Source organism: Zonotrichia albicollis, chromosome 7 (assembly GCF_047830755.1).
Source record: "Zonotrichia albicollis isolate bZonAlb1 chromosome 7, bZonAlb1.hap1, whole genome shotgun sequence".
Taxonomy (NCBI): Eukaryota; Metazoa; Chordata; class Aves; order Passeriformes; family Passerellidae; genus Zonotrichia; species Zonotrichia albicollis.
The window spans coordinates 29,544,719-29,559,407 of NC_133825.1; the positions used below are offsets into that span (position 1 = coordinate 29,544,719).

The window sequence follows — 14,689 nt, forward strand, 5'->3', positions numbered from 1 at the left end:
ATTTATATAAGACTGAATCTAGGTTCCTGGATTTTTCCCTCTTTTCCTGCAATTGCACAGAGGATTTTTGAAAATGAATACTTGTGATCTCAACTGTCCTGCCACAAACGCTCTTCCCAGACAGAGGAGGTAAAAATATGAAAATTATATGTGATATTTTTTAAAAATTCAAAAAGAAAAAAATGCCAGAATTTTCCTTTAAAATAAATGCAAAATTCAGGGTCAGTAAAAAAAACTAGTCACTACTTACTAAGAAAATTTCCAGCCTGCAAAGAGAGTGTTAATAAAAGCTGTTCAAAGCTTTGCTCATTTTCACTAGCACCCGCAAAAATGACTGCTTGGATTGCAGGCTCAGGAGAGAAAGGATGTCAGTGCTATTTATAGCTCACAGGTGACTCCCATTGCCATTGTACCTGAGAATGTCGCAGTCCTTAGTGCATTCCTGCTCCCAGCAGCTTCCTCAGGCAGGGGACAGCCTTCCCAAGGCTCTGTGGAGGCACAGAAGTTTGCTTTGGGAAAATGGACCGTTCTGTTTGGGTGTTCCCAAGTGTCTGCAGTAAACCACCTGCAGCAGGCAGAGCCTCCAGCAAGGACAAGCTCCTTCCTTCTAGCTCTGCTCAGCTCTCCCTCTTGGGAGCCCTGAGGCTGCTGCTTTGCTGGAGGCTCTTCTCCCCTCCATCTCCTACCTGCCAGCCTTGCCATCCACCTACATTCCACACCTAGGGCATGAAACACAATCAGAAAAACAACAGCATAAAACCTGGCTGGATATAGTCAAACCTAGCAATAAAATGAAAACACTCTCCAAAAATTTGCTGGGACAAAACAAGCCTTGCTTCTGCCCTGCCTGACCAACTGCAAGGCTTGCATAGCTTCAGTCTCAGGAGTGGGGAGCACCGTGCTGCCTGCTTCTCACAGAGGTATTGCAGCAGGGCCAGGCAGGGAAACTCCTTCCCAGTGACCCCGGGCCTGGGAGCTTCAGGGAGCAGAGCACATCCCCACTGCCCTCAGCCTTCATCCCTCACAGCCTGGAGAGGCAGCTGCACATCCTGCTTTGCCCACAGCCCCTGTGAGGCAGCTCCTACTTCACTCTGATTTACCTGGCACCCTGGTACCAGGGAGGTGCAACAGAAAAACCACTCACTTGTATTTCTTCAAATTCAAGATAAGAAATGAGGAGCATATACTCATTAGACACATAATCAAAAGCAGCAAGAGACAGGAAATCCCAGTTCTGTGTCTTAATGTCTCCTTTTAGTTATTGTCATGTGCTCATCAGTGGTCAAATCCTTTGTGACATACAATCAGTCTTCTTAAAAGACGACTTAATCAAAATCAAATAATGTTTTTAAAGTCAGCAGTTGAAAAAAAATCAAAAGAAAAAACATTCCCCTCTGCCCCAACACAGCCGAGAATGTCACTGGAAAACTCTATGATATGCCTGAAAAACTCAAGTGCCAAAATAGATCTACTGCAGAGTTTTGAAGTTTGCTCTTGATTCCATAGCAAAGAATTTGTACAGCTTTGTCAGCCTTAGAAAAAGGTGCCTTTTTTTGTATGTACCCTTTCAAGAAAGGCAAAGCAAGGAGAGCACTTCTCTACTTATGTTAAAAGTGCAGGGAGAGACAGCTCAAAGCTACCCTGCCAAATGACTGAGGAATATCAAAACCCTTTTCTCATGCCTTCAAATGTTCTGAAATCTTGCAAACCTGACAGAGTTGTCAATTTTGTATTGATAACAGCAGTCATATAAAAATCATTTGAGGAATAAATCAAGGAGAAAAAAACCCGTTTAATCCACAGTCACACAAATCCATACTGCCTGCAGAAGTCAAAGTGCTTTGGAGGCCCTTTTAATAGCAATATATTAACATCCTTGTTTGTCTTTCCTGAAGCTTGCAAGACATTATTTCCCCACATGCCTCTCTCAGCCTGGCCTCTTTGACACCATTTTTATCAGAACTGACCATAACTTACACCTATCGACAGCCTGTGACGCCAGCGAAGTCTTGGCACAGCACTGGCTGTGACAGCACTCACTGAACTGTTATCAATATCAAGGTCATTTTATTTTTCTTGCTCTCACTGCAGCTGCAGCTTCTCTGCCCTCAGGGCATGAGCTGCCCAAGAAAGCTTTCTAAGCTCCTCAGAAGCCACAGCCTCTCTGCTCCATTACTGCTGTTATGTAAGATTAGAGTGAAGTTTCTACTATTAGAAGCAGTTAGCTGCATGGTGATTGTGTGCTCCCCTGACTACAGCATCCAGCACAGTTATGGCTGCTGGCAGCAGGACTTAAGACTAGACAATTTTAATTCGGGGAGAAGCATTAGCACGGTTGAAATGCATCAAAAAAAATCAGTAGTTTTGGGGGGCTTGAATTCCAAGCTGTACCCTGGACAGAAATGCCCCAGAGGAGAAATAAAGGGGAAAGCATCATCCTAGGCTCAAAGATATCCACAGGCACCCAGAAATTGTGCTAGAAGCCTGTGGAGGGCAGCGCTGTCTTGCTGGGGATGGTTCATTCCATAGCTTAGAGATGCCAGCTGCTAAGGTAATACTTCTTTTTTTATCTCTTTTGAATCTGAAAGCTGCAGATGTAAAAGCTGGCGTCATGCCACAGCCATGACCTGTCACTGCCAGCAGGAGCCCCCATTTTTCCAACCAGTGCCTCCATTTTTAAGCCATCCTTTCCTGCAGCTTTAGCCACATCCATGGCAAGTGCTCCTTCCTAGGCTGCGTGACTCACATAGGAGGGTTGGGGGAGGTGGGAGGGGGCAACACATAGGTTCTCCCCTCTTGGAATTACAATTTTGGGAAAATATGTGCAGGTTTATTACATTGCAAAAAAGAGGAAATGCTCTCCAGGAGCACTTCTGTAAGGTACCACCCCCTTCCCAAAAACCAGCAAGGTGCAGGTGAAGCTCACCCCACTGAGCTCAGCAAGCCTGCCCCTCCCGGGGGCTTGCCCTGTCCAAGGACAGCAGTGGCAGTGTTACCTGGGGTGGGGCTGCTGGGAGGCCTCACTGGGGCTCCCTGCCTCACACAGGGGCTCCTCTGAGCTGGGATGCTTGGGCTCCACCTCCACCTGCATGCCTGTGTCTAGCCATGCACCCCCTTGTCTTCCCACTTCACCTGAGACCTGCTTCACCTCCAGGAGCTCTTCTGGCTATCCAAACCCTCTCTGAGGCTGATTCCTAGCACCTGCCCTGCCCTGTGATCACTCCCTCTACTGAAATGGCCTTGTGCATTCCTGCTTTCCCCAGGTGGAGGCAGCTCCTGTGGAGCACAGCCCCTGCAGCACCATGGGCAGCCCTACACAGGAACAGGAGGGCTCACAGAGGAAGGAGCCTTTAGCTTTCCAGCCCAGCTCAGACTCCTTGCAAGCAGAAGTTGGTACTTTCCAGCTCAGTTTGGAGAAGTGAGAGGGCCCCATCATAAATACACAAGGCCGGATGTGAATGGAGATGTCAGGAGGGAGACCAAGTGGTGACGAGGTGTGAAGACTCAGATTTTCTCCCACCCTGTAAAACACGGTTGCCAGTGTAGGGTGAGGGGCATCTGCAATGTGAGCTGGGCTGGGGTGAGGGGGAAGTCATGGAGGAGGCTTGGAGGGCTGCTCCTGCTCTTTCCTGACACTGCGGTTAAAGGGCGGGCTGTGTTTTCCAGAGCCCTCCATCTGGCATCTCTCCCAGGTAGTAAATTCTCTTAAATCCTGAACCAAACAGAGCTTTAATTGTACATTCTGCTTTTCTCTTCACTCCAGAATAACGGCAATAGCATTTATATAGTGCTGCATTGAACGTGAACCTGCACAGAGGCTGAGGGACCAATTCTACTTTCCATTATTCAGGGGCACTGCCTCTGGTGAGGCAGATCAGAGTTTGAACACTGCGCTGGAGCAATGAACTTCTACTATTCCCTGCTGTTTGACTGTGGGCAAAATAAAAGGCCATAATATATGATGCAGTCAGCCAAGAAAGCAATATTGCTCTGCCATTTTCACAGTCTACACCAAGACAAGTCCAGGATCTCATTTCTAAATTCCCATAGGTACCTCATTTAAACCATCAGCCATAACCTGCTTCTCATTTTCAATACCACTTGGTATTAGAGCTGCAGTGAACTGCTGGTGAGAGATTCTAATTCCTGCAAACAAGCCCCTGTAGGCTTGCAAGGAAAACAGAGAGTTCCCCTCTTGGTTGCCTGCTAGGTTCCCATCTGGCTGTTTTAACTTTGCTATTGCTTTTAAATGTGCCTGTTTCTGCACACCAAGCTTTCAGCTCTACCTCAAGAGACTCCTGGGCTCTCTTAGCGTCAGATTCTGACCAAAGTGTGGAGACACAGACTGGGTCTTCTTAACAAAAAGGAAGATCATATTTCATGTTACAGTATCGAAAAGATTCATTCCACTAACATGATCATTTCCTTGTGAAACACACTTCTTTCCATCTGGAATTTTCCATCAGGAGGACAAAGAACCATAGTGTTAAACACTACCTGAGAGAAAAGAGCAAGGAGTGTAAAAGAAGAGTGCAGAGATGCTTGCTGAGAGAAAAGAGAAGAAAAAACAGAGTAGATGGCATTTTCAAATGCATCAAGAGGCTGGTTTTTAATTTTTTTCCCTTCCACATGAGTTATATTGTGACCCCATGCTTTGGAATTTTGAACCATTTAGTTTGTCAGGGTTTTGATACAGGGAATTTAGGATATTTGGCTGCAGGAGCTTTCTGTATCACGTTGTTGTTAGGTAGTGTTTGTGCTATTGTAGTATCCAGAGGCCTTGCTGTGCCTGAGGCTCTCAATAATCTCATGTAAGGACTTGTTACTGAAAGACACCTGTCCCCATCTGGGCTATCAGCATAACCACAGGCAGAGCTGTGCCAGCCAGGAAGGTGCTAGCAAAAGGGAAGGAGGAAAGATGATTTGGGTCCAACTAATGTCCTGTCAGACTCCCCTTGGGACTTCAGACATTCGTTTAATCTCTCTGCATCTCAGTTCCATCTCGAGGAGACAAGGGAACAACCATGGCAAAATGGCAGGGAGTTACAGAAGTGAAAATTTGGGCTAGGCAAATAGGTGGCTATTCAGTCTGTGTTCATTGTTAGCGAAATAAAAAATATTTTTCTCAACCAGGAGCAAGCCATTTCATCTTGTTTAATGTTTTAAAATACTTTATGCAATGCAGGAGAACAAATTGCAAAACTAAGTAACTGAATAGAAAAATGGAAATGGTAATTTTTTTTGAAATAGCAAAATTAACTATTTAATATCTGCAATATTTGAGTGTTTGCATTTTTACCCCCAAAACTTTGCTGAATTTTTTTCCACTAGAATCTTCTAATGCAATGCAAATCTATTAAGTGCTTTAGCCAATTCGAGTCACTAGGGGGTTTATGTGGGTTTTCTCTTTTTTTTTTTTTCCAGAGATGTTCAATAGAAAAGGGCAATCATTTCCACCATAGAGAAAGGAAGGAAGAAAAATAAACCAAACCAATAAACCAAAAACCAAACAGCTTTGCAGATTGTAGTATTCTAGTGGCTAGACAATACTGGGGAGATACAAAGCTCCACTAGGTTGTTGTAGACAAGGTCCTGGCATGACTGAGTCCCTCAGGAGCTGCCCCAGCTGCATGCAGACAGCATGGAGTCATCCACAGCCTTTCCTGAGTGCTCCCTGCAGCCAGGCAATGTCACCCACGGCCACCTCCAGCCTGGGCTTCCAGGGCAGCTTCTGGACCACTGGGGAAACCCAGGCCCCACAGGCCAGACAGGGGTCAAAGCTGGCCCTGGCCATTTGGGCTGTACCCCAGTGCTCCAGGTGGGTGGGAAATGATGCAAAATGACAAGACAGTTTTAAAATTTGTGTGCTACCTTGTATTCTGTGGATTGCCATTAAAATATCTGTCCAGCCTCTAAAGTCTCCCATAGGTTGAATTGTTTTGTTTCTGTTGTTTTACTTTTAAGCAGGAAAAAATAGGAAAGAAAGATAGAATGATAAGAAAGAGAGATAAGAAAGATGAAATAAGGAAGGAAAGAGAAAAAGCAAGAGAAGAAAAGAGAGAAAGAAAGAGAAAGAGAGAAAGAAAAAGAGAGAGAAAGAAAGCAAGAAAGAGAGAGAGAAAGAGAGAGAAAGCAAGAAAGCAAGCAAGAAAGAGAGAGAAAGAGAAAGAGAGAGAGAAAGAAAGAGAGAGAGAAAGAAAGAAAGAGAGAGAGAGAGAGAAAAAAATAAAAGAAAGAAAGAAAGAAAGAAAAGAAAAGAAAAGAAAAGAAAGAAAGAAAAGAAAAGAAAGAAAAGAAAGAAAAGAAAAGAAAAGAAAGAAAGAAAGAAAGAAAGAAAGAAAGAAAGAAAGAAAGAAAGAAAGAAAGAAAGAAAGAAAGAAAGAAAGAAAGAAAGAAAGAAAGAAAGAAAGAAAGAAAGGCTAATGAGATGGCTACAGTTTAAAAGAAAAGTAATCCTATCCAACCTGCATGGTTTAGATCTCTGCAGAAAATGTTAGTGGCCTTGTAAGACAGAATTTTTCTCTCTGGTACAGGGATTCCTGCCCTCCTACTGTCACTGTTTCCAACTAGAGCAGCTTCTGGGAGCCACCCAGAGGGAGAAGCTTAGAGAAATGTTATCAGTGGCAGCCCTTTTGCTACCTCTGCAGTATCTTAAAGTAGAAGGTGGGGGAAAACCTTCACCAAAGTCCCTGGCCTTCAATTAGAAAATTCATATTGCTTTCCTCATTAGTGCAATCATCTGCTATAGCTATTTCCAGGCTTACCCTGAAGCCCCTGCAGAGCACTGCAATTTCAGGCAGTGCAGCACAGGCAGGAGCTGTGCTCTTGGGAAGAGCTGTGCTTGTGTTGACACCAGGAGCTCACTTGTCTGACATCAGGCATGTGAATAAAACAATGCTGGTACACCTTTTGGAAAGAGGATTGCTCTATGAAATGGAGCTCTGTTGCAAAGCATTTCCCTGGCTGCAAAGGCCAGAATCATCTGTGAAGTGTCACTAGCACCAAAATGACTCAATTTTGGGAGAACCTCCCCAAAGTCAGGTCTTGAACAGGTGGCCACACAATCTAATTCTCTTTTCTCATCATCTCCATTACTGTAACTGAGAGGCTACAATAGAAGTTTAAAGCGGCAGGGTCTAGGAGAAATGAAAGTTTGGTATCCATCTGCTCCACAACTTCAGCCCTTAAGCATTTGCAGCAACTCAGAGTCAGCCACACTCCTCGAAAATGAGCCCATAGTCCTATTAATCTCCTGATGTAGAACCTGTATTATCTTATTCTTGATTTTCTTTAACTGCTTCAGCCTAATGTTCTGTGTCGGTGGAAGCACAAACAGGTCATCATGAAGATGCTGGCAGTAGCTCTTGAGCACAGTGCATGACTTTCACAAGGCAGTAAAACTTGCAGGGCAATGCACACTATCTCTTTCTGTGCTATTCTTCATGCTAATCTGGGCTAGGATTGCACAACATACTCCTTTACCAAAGCTCTTGATCTTATGTTATCTGCCCTGAAAAAGTCATAGGATTTTATCTCTATATTTCTCTCTACCTCCCTGCAGTTCTTTTCCTCCATCATTAAAAGTAAAACCCAGTCTTCTTTTTTCTATGTCTCCCATCATCTTTATTGTGCTTTTCATATCTTGCTTATTAAGTAGTTACCCTAGGGAGACCTCTTTCTTATTGGAACGCACAAAAAGCTATAACTGCACTTAACATTTTTAGGGAGGAGGAGGGAGGAAGGGGCAAAGGAAGCAAATTTAGACTGAGGACTCAGAAATATATCTGTATGTTCAGTAATATGCCTCACATCAACTCCACTTCCTTTTCTGTAAGCAAAAATATATTCTCCCTTGTTTTCTGCTTATTCCCCAAATCAGCTTACACTGTTAAAAATAATGTACATGGACAAAGTTGTTGTTTTAGGAGCAACATCTGTATGGCTGCTGCTGCTGTGGGGCAGGGGAAGACCAGGTGACTTCTGAAGGTCCATCTATGCTTGTTTTCTAAAATTGCTGAGAAAATAAACCCAAACTTTAGATTTAGGCATTCAGGCATTAGAGTGAAAGCTGATGCCATATCAGAATAAACACCATTTACCCTACTTTGGGAAGAGTTCTAGTGTGCCTTCCACATTGATTATGACTTGAGTAAGAACAAGCAACCAAATAAAGCTCATGAATAGTTTCAGGGGGCAAGAACATCAATTCAGGATAATGAGATCCAGGCAGGAGAAATGTTTCTAAAGTCTCGGAGGAGGGACTGCTTGGATATCTTGCTCTTGACTGAGCTTTGCTTCCAGCTGAACCATCTGACCTGGGCTTGCTGGGTCTAAATCAGCAAACAGCATTGCAAAAGGGTTGCCCATATTCGACAGCATGATTTGTGAGGGTTCAGAGGTCTGTGATCTCAGAGACCTGTGAGGGAGCCCTAGATGGATTCTCAACAGGATAACAATGCCAGAACTTTTAGCTCTATAATTTCAAAAATACTATTTTTTTCTCACATCCTGGGTAAGTACCCTGCCCCTCAGACAAGAAAAATGGCCCCTCTCTGGAGGGAAGTAGCTATCACATTATTTATACAAAGTGGAACAGCTCCCAGAGGAGAGATTGAGATAGGCACAAGAATACCAGCATACCTGAGTGTCCAGGGATATTCAACTGAGAGAGAAAAAAACTAGTTCAAATCCTCTCAATTTCTCTTTCTATACATACTGACATATACAATATATATATGTTTATAGACGCATGTGAAAATCCTTTCTTATGTATACATGTATGTATGTGTAGGTATGTTTAAATACATCACTGTAAATGAAATAAAATTGTATGTACACACTGTTTCTATGTGTGTACACATGCACCATACAGATGGTGCTCACATACACATCATAAGATTTTCACTGTGGCCCTAGAAACTTTGTAAGTCAATTAACTGATACATTCAAAACCTTCCAGTTTTAACTAATCAGAATCAAGTGTATACAAATACTCTGGTAGCACTTTAACAAAAAGAGAAATGTTACCTGTGCCTACAAGGTTCATCCAGTCTGCATTCAGGTGGTGCAGATGTTCTTTACCAATAGTGTTACTTGACAAGAAATTAAATCACATTATCTTATGCTGCTCTCTCAGGGGAAAAATTACATGTCTGTAGAGTCCTACCCCTGAGTCAGTCCTGCTCCTGGATGCTTTTAGCAACACCTGCAGGCCCTGCTGCACACACTAGTTCTAATAATGTAATCCTATTTGGAGGGTAATGAACAGGTCTACTTTCTAGGGAATAGTATTTCTGTATGAAAATTTCCTTTTAATTCATTTCAGAAAACCTGTCTCTGATACAGCCTGAGTGCATGCAAAGGAACAGCAGGATGCTTCGCACCAGAGACTCTTCACCTCTGACTAGGAGCCCTATCTACGAAACACCATCACTAACAGATCTCCAGCAGCTCCTGTGGCTCAGAGGAGGCTCTGATAATCATGTGGACCAAGTCTGGCCAAATATCTACGTGGGAGATGCGTAAGAACTTATGGTCCTATTGTAAACTGTTATCAGTCCCTGGGAGGAGGAGGAGGAAAGGGCATGGTACTACTGGGGAGCAGCTTTTGGGTCTTCAGGAATGTTTTTGTGATACAGGCTTCCAAAGTGATGATGTAAAGAGCTTGGATGTCAAGAAACATATAACATGCAAAGTGGTGACTTACTCCTAGCATGTCTGATTTGGTTTTTTATATTTTTTGAGCCACCATGAATTTAGCAGGGTAAAAATTATTTGTATTCTAGACTAAAGTCTTCAAAAACCTATGCCAAATTGATGTCAATTCTGAGATGCCTTATGTGGCCTGGAAATTGTGGCCTCTAAGGCAGCAGACAAGAGGCCAGTAGACCTAACACTCAGATAGGGGTAGCAAGATTAAAACCCAGAAGGAGGAGTACCCAAATGAATTGTGCAATAGTGATCTTGACATTCCAAATCCAAGCTTTCTTTCCAAGATGATAAAACTGAAAATATCAAACATGAATTTCATGCAAATACCTTATTCTTGTGACCAATAATATTTATTGCTATTTCCTTCCAATTGGATTACTGCAGATTACCTAGATCATTAGCTCATTTTTCCCAGCTCCTCCACCTCATGAATATATCAGTTAAGGTTCAGAATCCTTTTGAATGCCTATAGTCCTAGTTTATGGTGGGAGGTGGGGTTCACCTAGCTGGTGAACACAATGCATCCACTTCATGTCCAAACCAGGAACAAGATGTTGCTGCATCAGTGCAAACTCTCACTCTTGAGACGGGGTACACTGCCAATGAGAGATTAGCTCTAAAAATTCCTAAACAAATATTTAAGGAAAATCTTTACAACTTCATACAGTAAGCCATGTTCCCAGGGATTATCTGCTGGGAGGCATTTGCTTAACTAACAGTAACCCAGTGGCAAGTCTGTGCTCCCGCTGTTCTCCACCCCTCCATATGACATTCATGTGCAAAGCACTATGTGCTTCTTGAGATTTGTTCCTCTGTAAGCAGGGTGCAGTTCCTGCATCCTTCCATAGTGGGAGCAGGCACTAACTTTAAACCATGCTATTTTTGCAGAATGTTAGGAGCGTTGCCAATGTGCCCTTCATGTCTTTCAACAGGTGGGCTGCTAGGAGCAAAGCTACACTTCAAAGCCTCAAAATTACTCATATCCTTAATGCAGCAGATGGACCATATAACATCGACACGGGAGCCAAATATTATGCAGATCTGCAAATAGAGTACTATGGAATAGAAGCATTTGATGATCCTGCCTTCGATTTAAGTGTCTTCTTCTATGATGCTGCCAATTTCATACGCAAGGCCCTAAACTCTTCAGGAGGTAAGAGAGAAGCAAAGATAAACTTTGAGGGGAAATTTCGACACAAGCCAAATGACTTTTCATTGCAGTAACAGGCACCAACAGAGCTCACAATCAGCATATGGTTCAAGGCAGCACAGACAGAGCCACTGAGCAGAGGATGGAGAAGGGTGCCTATGCCATGTGCTGCAGGGAAGGTGGCTGTGCCAGGTCCCCAGGAGCTGCAGAAGACTGCCTGTCCCCAGCCCAGCCTGGTGGAAAGAAGGGCAAGCTCTGAGACTGGAGTGTAGAGGGAAGGGCAGAGGTTATGGCACTGCAGATGCTGCCCCATGGGCCCATCCTGTAGGGATCAGCAGGATCTGTGTGCTCCCACATGTCCCTCCCACCCCTTGCACACTGCCAGGGGCTCCAGCTGGGGATCCTGCCCTGCATGCTGCTCCTGCTCCCTGGGGGAGCAGCGGCACTTCAGTGCTGGCTCGAATGCTTCACACGCTCAAGTACTTCACAGAATTGCAGCTTTATTCAGCCTGTCTATTAGGCTAGAGAAGCAGCAGAAATTAATGAACTAAGTCAAAAACTACGAGCCTGACCTGCAGCCTGCTGAATTTTTGTCAGCAGAGTTTGGATTAGGGCCTAGTTATCATAATTTCCATTTGTTCCAGAGTTTGCTCTGACTCTGACTGGCTGCAGAATCTGCTGCTTTCACTGGAGTGCTTTATTAAATCCTCAGTTATAGCTCACACTGGGCTGCTGAGATACAGTAAATTACAACTCCATTTTTACAGGCAGACTATCCCACAGAGTTTGTGGGACTTGCCAGTGATCACAGACAGGGCTGGGCCAAAGTTTTCTGCCAAAACTTTTTTTTTTCCACAGAAAACTATACTAACAAGTTTAGTCACAGAAAGCTTCTCCTTCCACAGAAAATTTCAACTATTTCACTCTTAGGCCTAAATTAGATGCAGGAGGTTAGTATGAAATACCAGCTTGCCTGAGAGGTTATCTTCCTAAGGCATGATCTTCACTTGTTTCTACTGATTTTTTTTCTCCTCCCTTTGTCTTATCCACTATAGAAATGATAAAGCACACTCACCTTGCTGTGCCTTTTTGTTTGTGCAGGTAAGGTGTTCGTTCATTGTGCCATGGGAGTGAGCCGCTCAGCAACTTTAGTGCTTGCCTTTCTAATGATCCATGAAAACATGACACTCGTGGATGCTCTGAAGACAGTGAGCACTCACAGAAACATCTGCCCAAATATGGGGTTCCTCAGCCAGCTCCGGGACTTGGACATTAAACTGAATGAAGAGAGGAAAAAAACCAAAGCATCTGCCACCACAGGCCCATAAGAGAATATTGCTGAAACAAAGAGGACAAAATCCTGCCTGCATCTCCTCTAGATGAACTGCATTTATAAATTTAGGACACAAGTTTATGGGACACCAGGACGCATGCTATTAATAAAAGTAGATTTTGCTTGATCTTTCCATTTTGCAAAGCCTTCCTAGATTTATATTTATGATTGGTTGTATACTCTATCCTTCACTCTCCACCTTAAAACATTGCAGTCTGCTAGCTTAAAAGAAAAAAAAAAAGAAAAAGAAAGAAAAAAGAGAAAGAGATCAGGTTCCACTTCAGAAATAGCTGTGTTTCAGCAACTAGTGGAGCTCATATCACTTTATGAAGTGTTAGGCTATTTGAGGTGAAAGATGCCATATTATTTATGCTACAGTAATGCTTAGAAGTTTTCTTATGAACCTGCCCCCCACCCCTTCACTCCCTGTATCTCAGAGGGTTTGTATTTTGAGACTTGAATCTGGCACTGGTTAGTTCTTACTTTTGCAATTGGTGGAGCTCCTGAGTTGGGGTAAGAGGCTGTTTAAAGGCAGAGCAGCTGGGAAACAACGTAAGCCACTCTAAGAAATTATTCCAGGTATCTCTACAGGCCTTTCCTTTTGGCTGTTCATTAGAGCTTTTTTCCTCCATGTAAATACATTTCCTTGAGGGGGCATTCAAATATTGTTCATCTTACATACTAAAAATCATCCAGGAAATGCTGCAGAAAATGCTTCTAAAGAAGAAGGTGGGTTACCAGCTAAGGCTGGTGCAGGAAAATATTTGACAAAATTCAATGTATCCCAAATTTGTCTGGTAGTTCAAAATTACAAAACTTGGGATTTTCTTTCTCAAAAATAAAAGGTTATTAACATTGCAACATCATATTCTGTGGCAGTTGCTTTTGTCAGGTGGACTGAAGTGAAAACTGAAGACACACAGGAATGGCAAGGGAGGTGTTGACAGGCATCAGGCTTTCATCTTTGTGTCTCTGGGCCACCATAAGAGCACTCAATAGCTACTGTCATCTGATGGATCAGTGCTGCCTGGAAACTATGTGAAGCACATCTGGCTTTTGGTTCCCAGTGGACAAGCATTTGCAGCACAAAGCCAGCTCCAAAGCCAGCTGGGGATGGCAGTTTGTATTCCTAGTACCAAACTCAGGAATGCAGAGGCTTGAAAACAACCCCATTATTTGAGCTGGCTACTCAAAAACAGCACAGCAGCAAGGGAAAACATTCCTTGACGTTTCCAGCATTGTCTACAAGGCTAATTTCTGCCTTCAGGAAAAACAACTCAGCACCTTTTATAATGCTCTTAGGTGATACCTACATCTTCTCTGTAGGCCAGACTAGAGGAGTCAGAGCACAAAGCAGAGTATTTGGCACTGAGGATCTGACCATCATACCAAGGATGTCTCAGGGGATTTTACTTTGGACTAACCCTGTAGATTGGACATCCCTGAGGAGCAGTAGAGCAGTACGGGAACATTTCTTTGCTTTAGTTCCCTGCATAAGGAAACCACCTCATAAGCTCTAGGGCTGCTCTACAAAGGTAACAAACCCTCAGAAAGTAGGAATAGCCAAATTAAAAGTATGCTCCAGACCCAAATCAAAATTTAATACGAATGTTTCCGTTACCAATTAAATCTCATAAAGTGATTCAAACTTAGAGAACAAGTCAGTAAAAACCCACAGTGTACATGTCTATAGAGATGCCTCCAGCCTCAAGCAGAACTATATTTTCTTATCCTTTCCCCTCGCAGAAGCAGGAATTAACCAGCCATTTTCGGGATGGAGCAAAGGGCAGAGCTCAGGAGTCAGTGAGGATATACTAAAACAGGGGCATATTAAACACATTTCACAGGATACAAACTTACCATGCTTTTAAAACACTGACTGGAACAACTGGAAATCTGGAGTTTACTCTGATGGTAAAAATACTGTAAACATAGCAAAGTAACAGACAGAATGCAACTTCTCAGGCGGCATTGCCTTGCGGGCGGTTTTTCTCCCAAAGGTATGCTCCGCATCCCATCCCATATCATCCCACTCCCATATCATCCCAATCCCATCCCGTATCCCTCTCCACATCCCATCCCATCCGCGCCCGCGGCTCCGGCTACCGCCGCCAGGTGGCGCGGTCGGCCCGGCGCGCCCCCGGCCGGTCGGCATTGTGCCGGGAGGGTCCCGGCGGGGCCGCGCCGAGCAGCGGGCGCTGCCACCCAGCCCCGGGCCCGCCTTGGCCGCTCTGTTCCGAATTCGGGTCAAATCCCGGGAGAAGCGGGGCAGGCGATGCGGGGCCTGTGCTCGGGAACGGTCTCGCCCTGTCTCACCGCGGGCGGCCCGCGCCGCCTGGCAGGCTCGGGCACGGCAGGGACGGACCCGTGCCCCCCACACGGGCTAAGGCCGGCCATCCCCTCACGGCTCCCAGCCGGGCGGAGCAGCAGCTGCCCCGCAAGGAGCAGCCGGGGCACCCCCGCTGGCGGGGCAGCCCTCGGGCTCGGTGTCCCGG

General features: G+C 44.5%; 1 protein-coding gene and 1 long non-coding RNA gene across 26 annotated transcripts in view; one reads left to right on the plus strand and one right to left on the minus strand.

The window, feature by feature from the left end:
• LOC102074638 (dual specificity protein phosphatase 13B) overlaps window positions 1-12,329 on the plus strand; it is a 25,957-nt gene extending 13,628 nt beyond the window's left edge. For 5 of the 8 annotated variants that reach the window (XM_074544778.1, XM_005481475.4, XM_074544779.1 and 2 more), the window contains 3 exons: window positions 9,326-9,521; window positions 10,644-10,864; window positions 11,963-12,329. In XM_074544778.1, the coding sequence (XP_074400879.1) occupies window positions 9,326-9,521; window positions 10,644-10,864; window positions 11,963-12,189 (644 nt within the window). In that variant the 3' untranslated portion in view covers window positions 12,190-12,329. The remainder of the gene's footprint in view (window positions 1-9,325; window positions 9,522-10,643; window positions 10,865-11,962) is intronic. The other 3 variants (XM_074544783.1, XM_074544780.1, XM_074544784.1) reach the window with 1 other exon arrangement.
• LOC113460868 (uncharacterized) overlaps window positions 1-14,689 on the minus strand; it is a 56,917-nt gene that overhangs the window by 19,257 nt on the left and 22,971 nt on the right. For 14 of the 18 annotated variants that reach the window (XR_012581093.1, XR_012581097.1, XR_003382725.2 and 11 more), the window contains 3 exons: window positions 14,055-14,117; window positions 11,937-12,138; window positions 414-488 (listed from right to left, as the gene is read on the minus strand). This is a non-coding gene — a long non-coding RNA (uncharacterized LOC113460868). Of the gene's footprint in view, window positions 1-413; window positions 720-11,936; window positions 12,139-14,054; window positions 14,118-14,689 lie in introns of all 18 variants that reach the window. The other 4 variants (XR_003382720.2, XR_012581102.1, XR_012581101.1 and 1 more) reach the window with 2 other exon arrangements.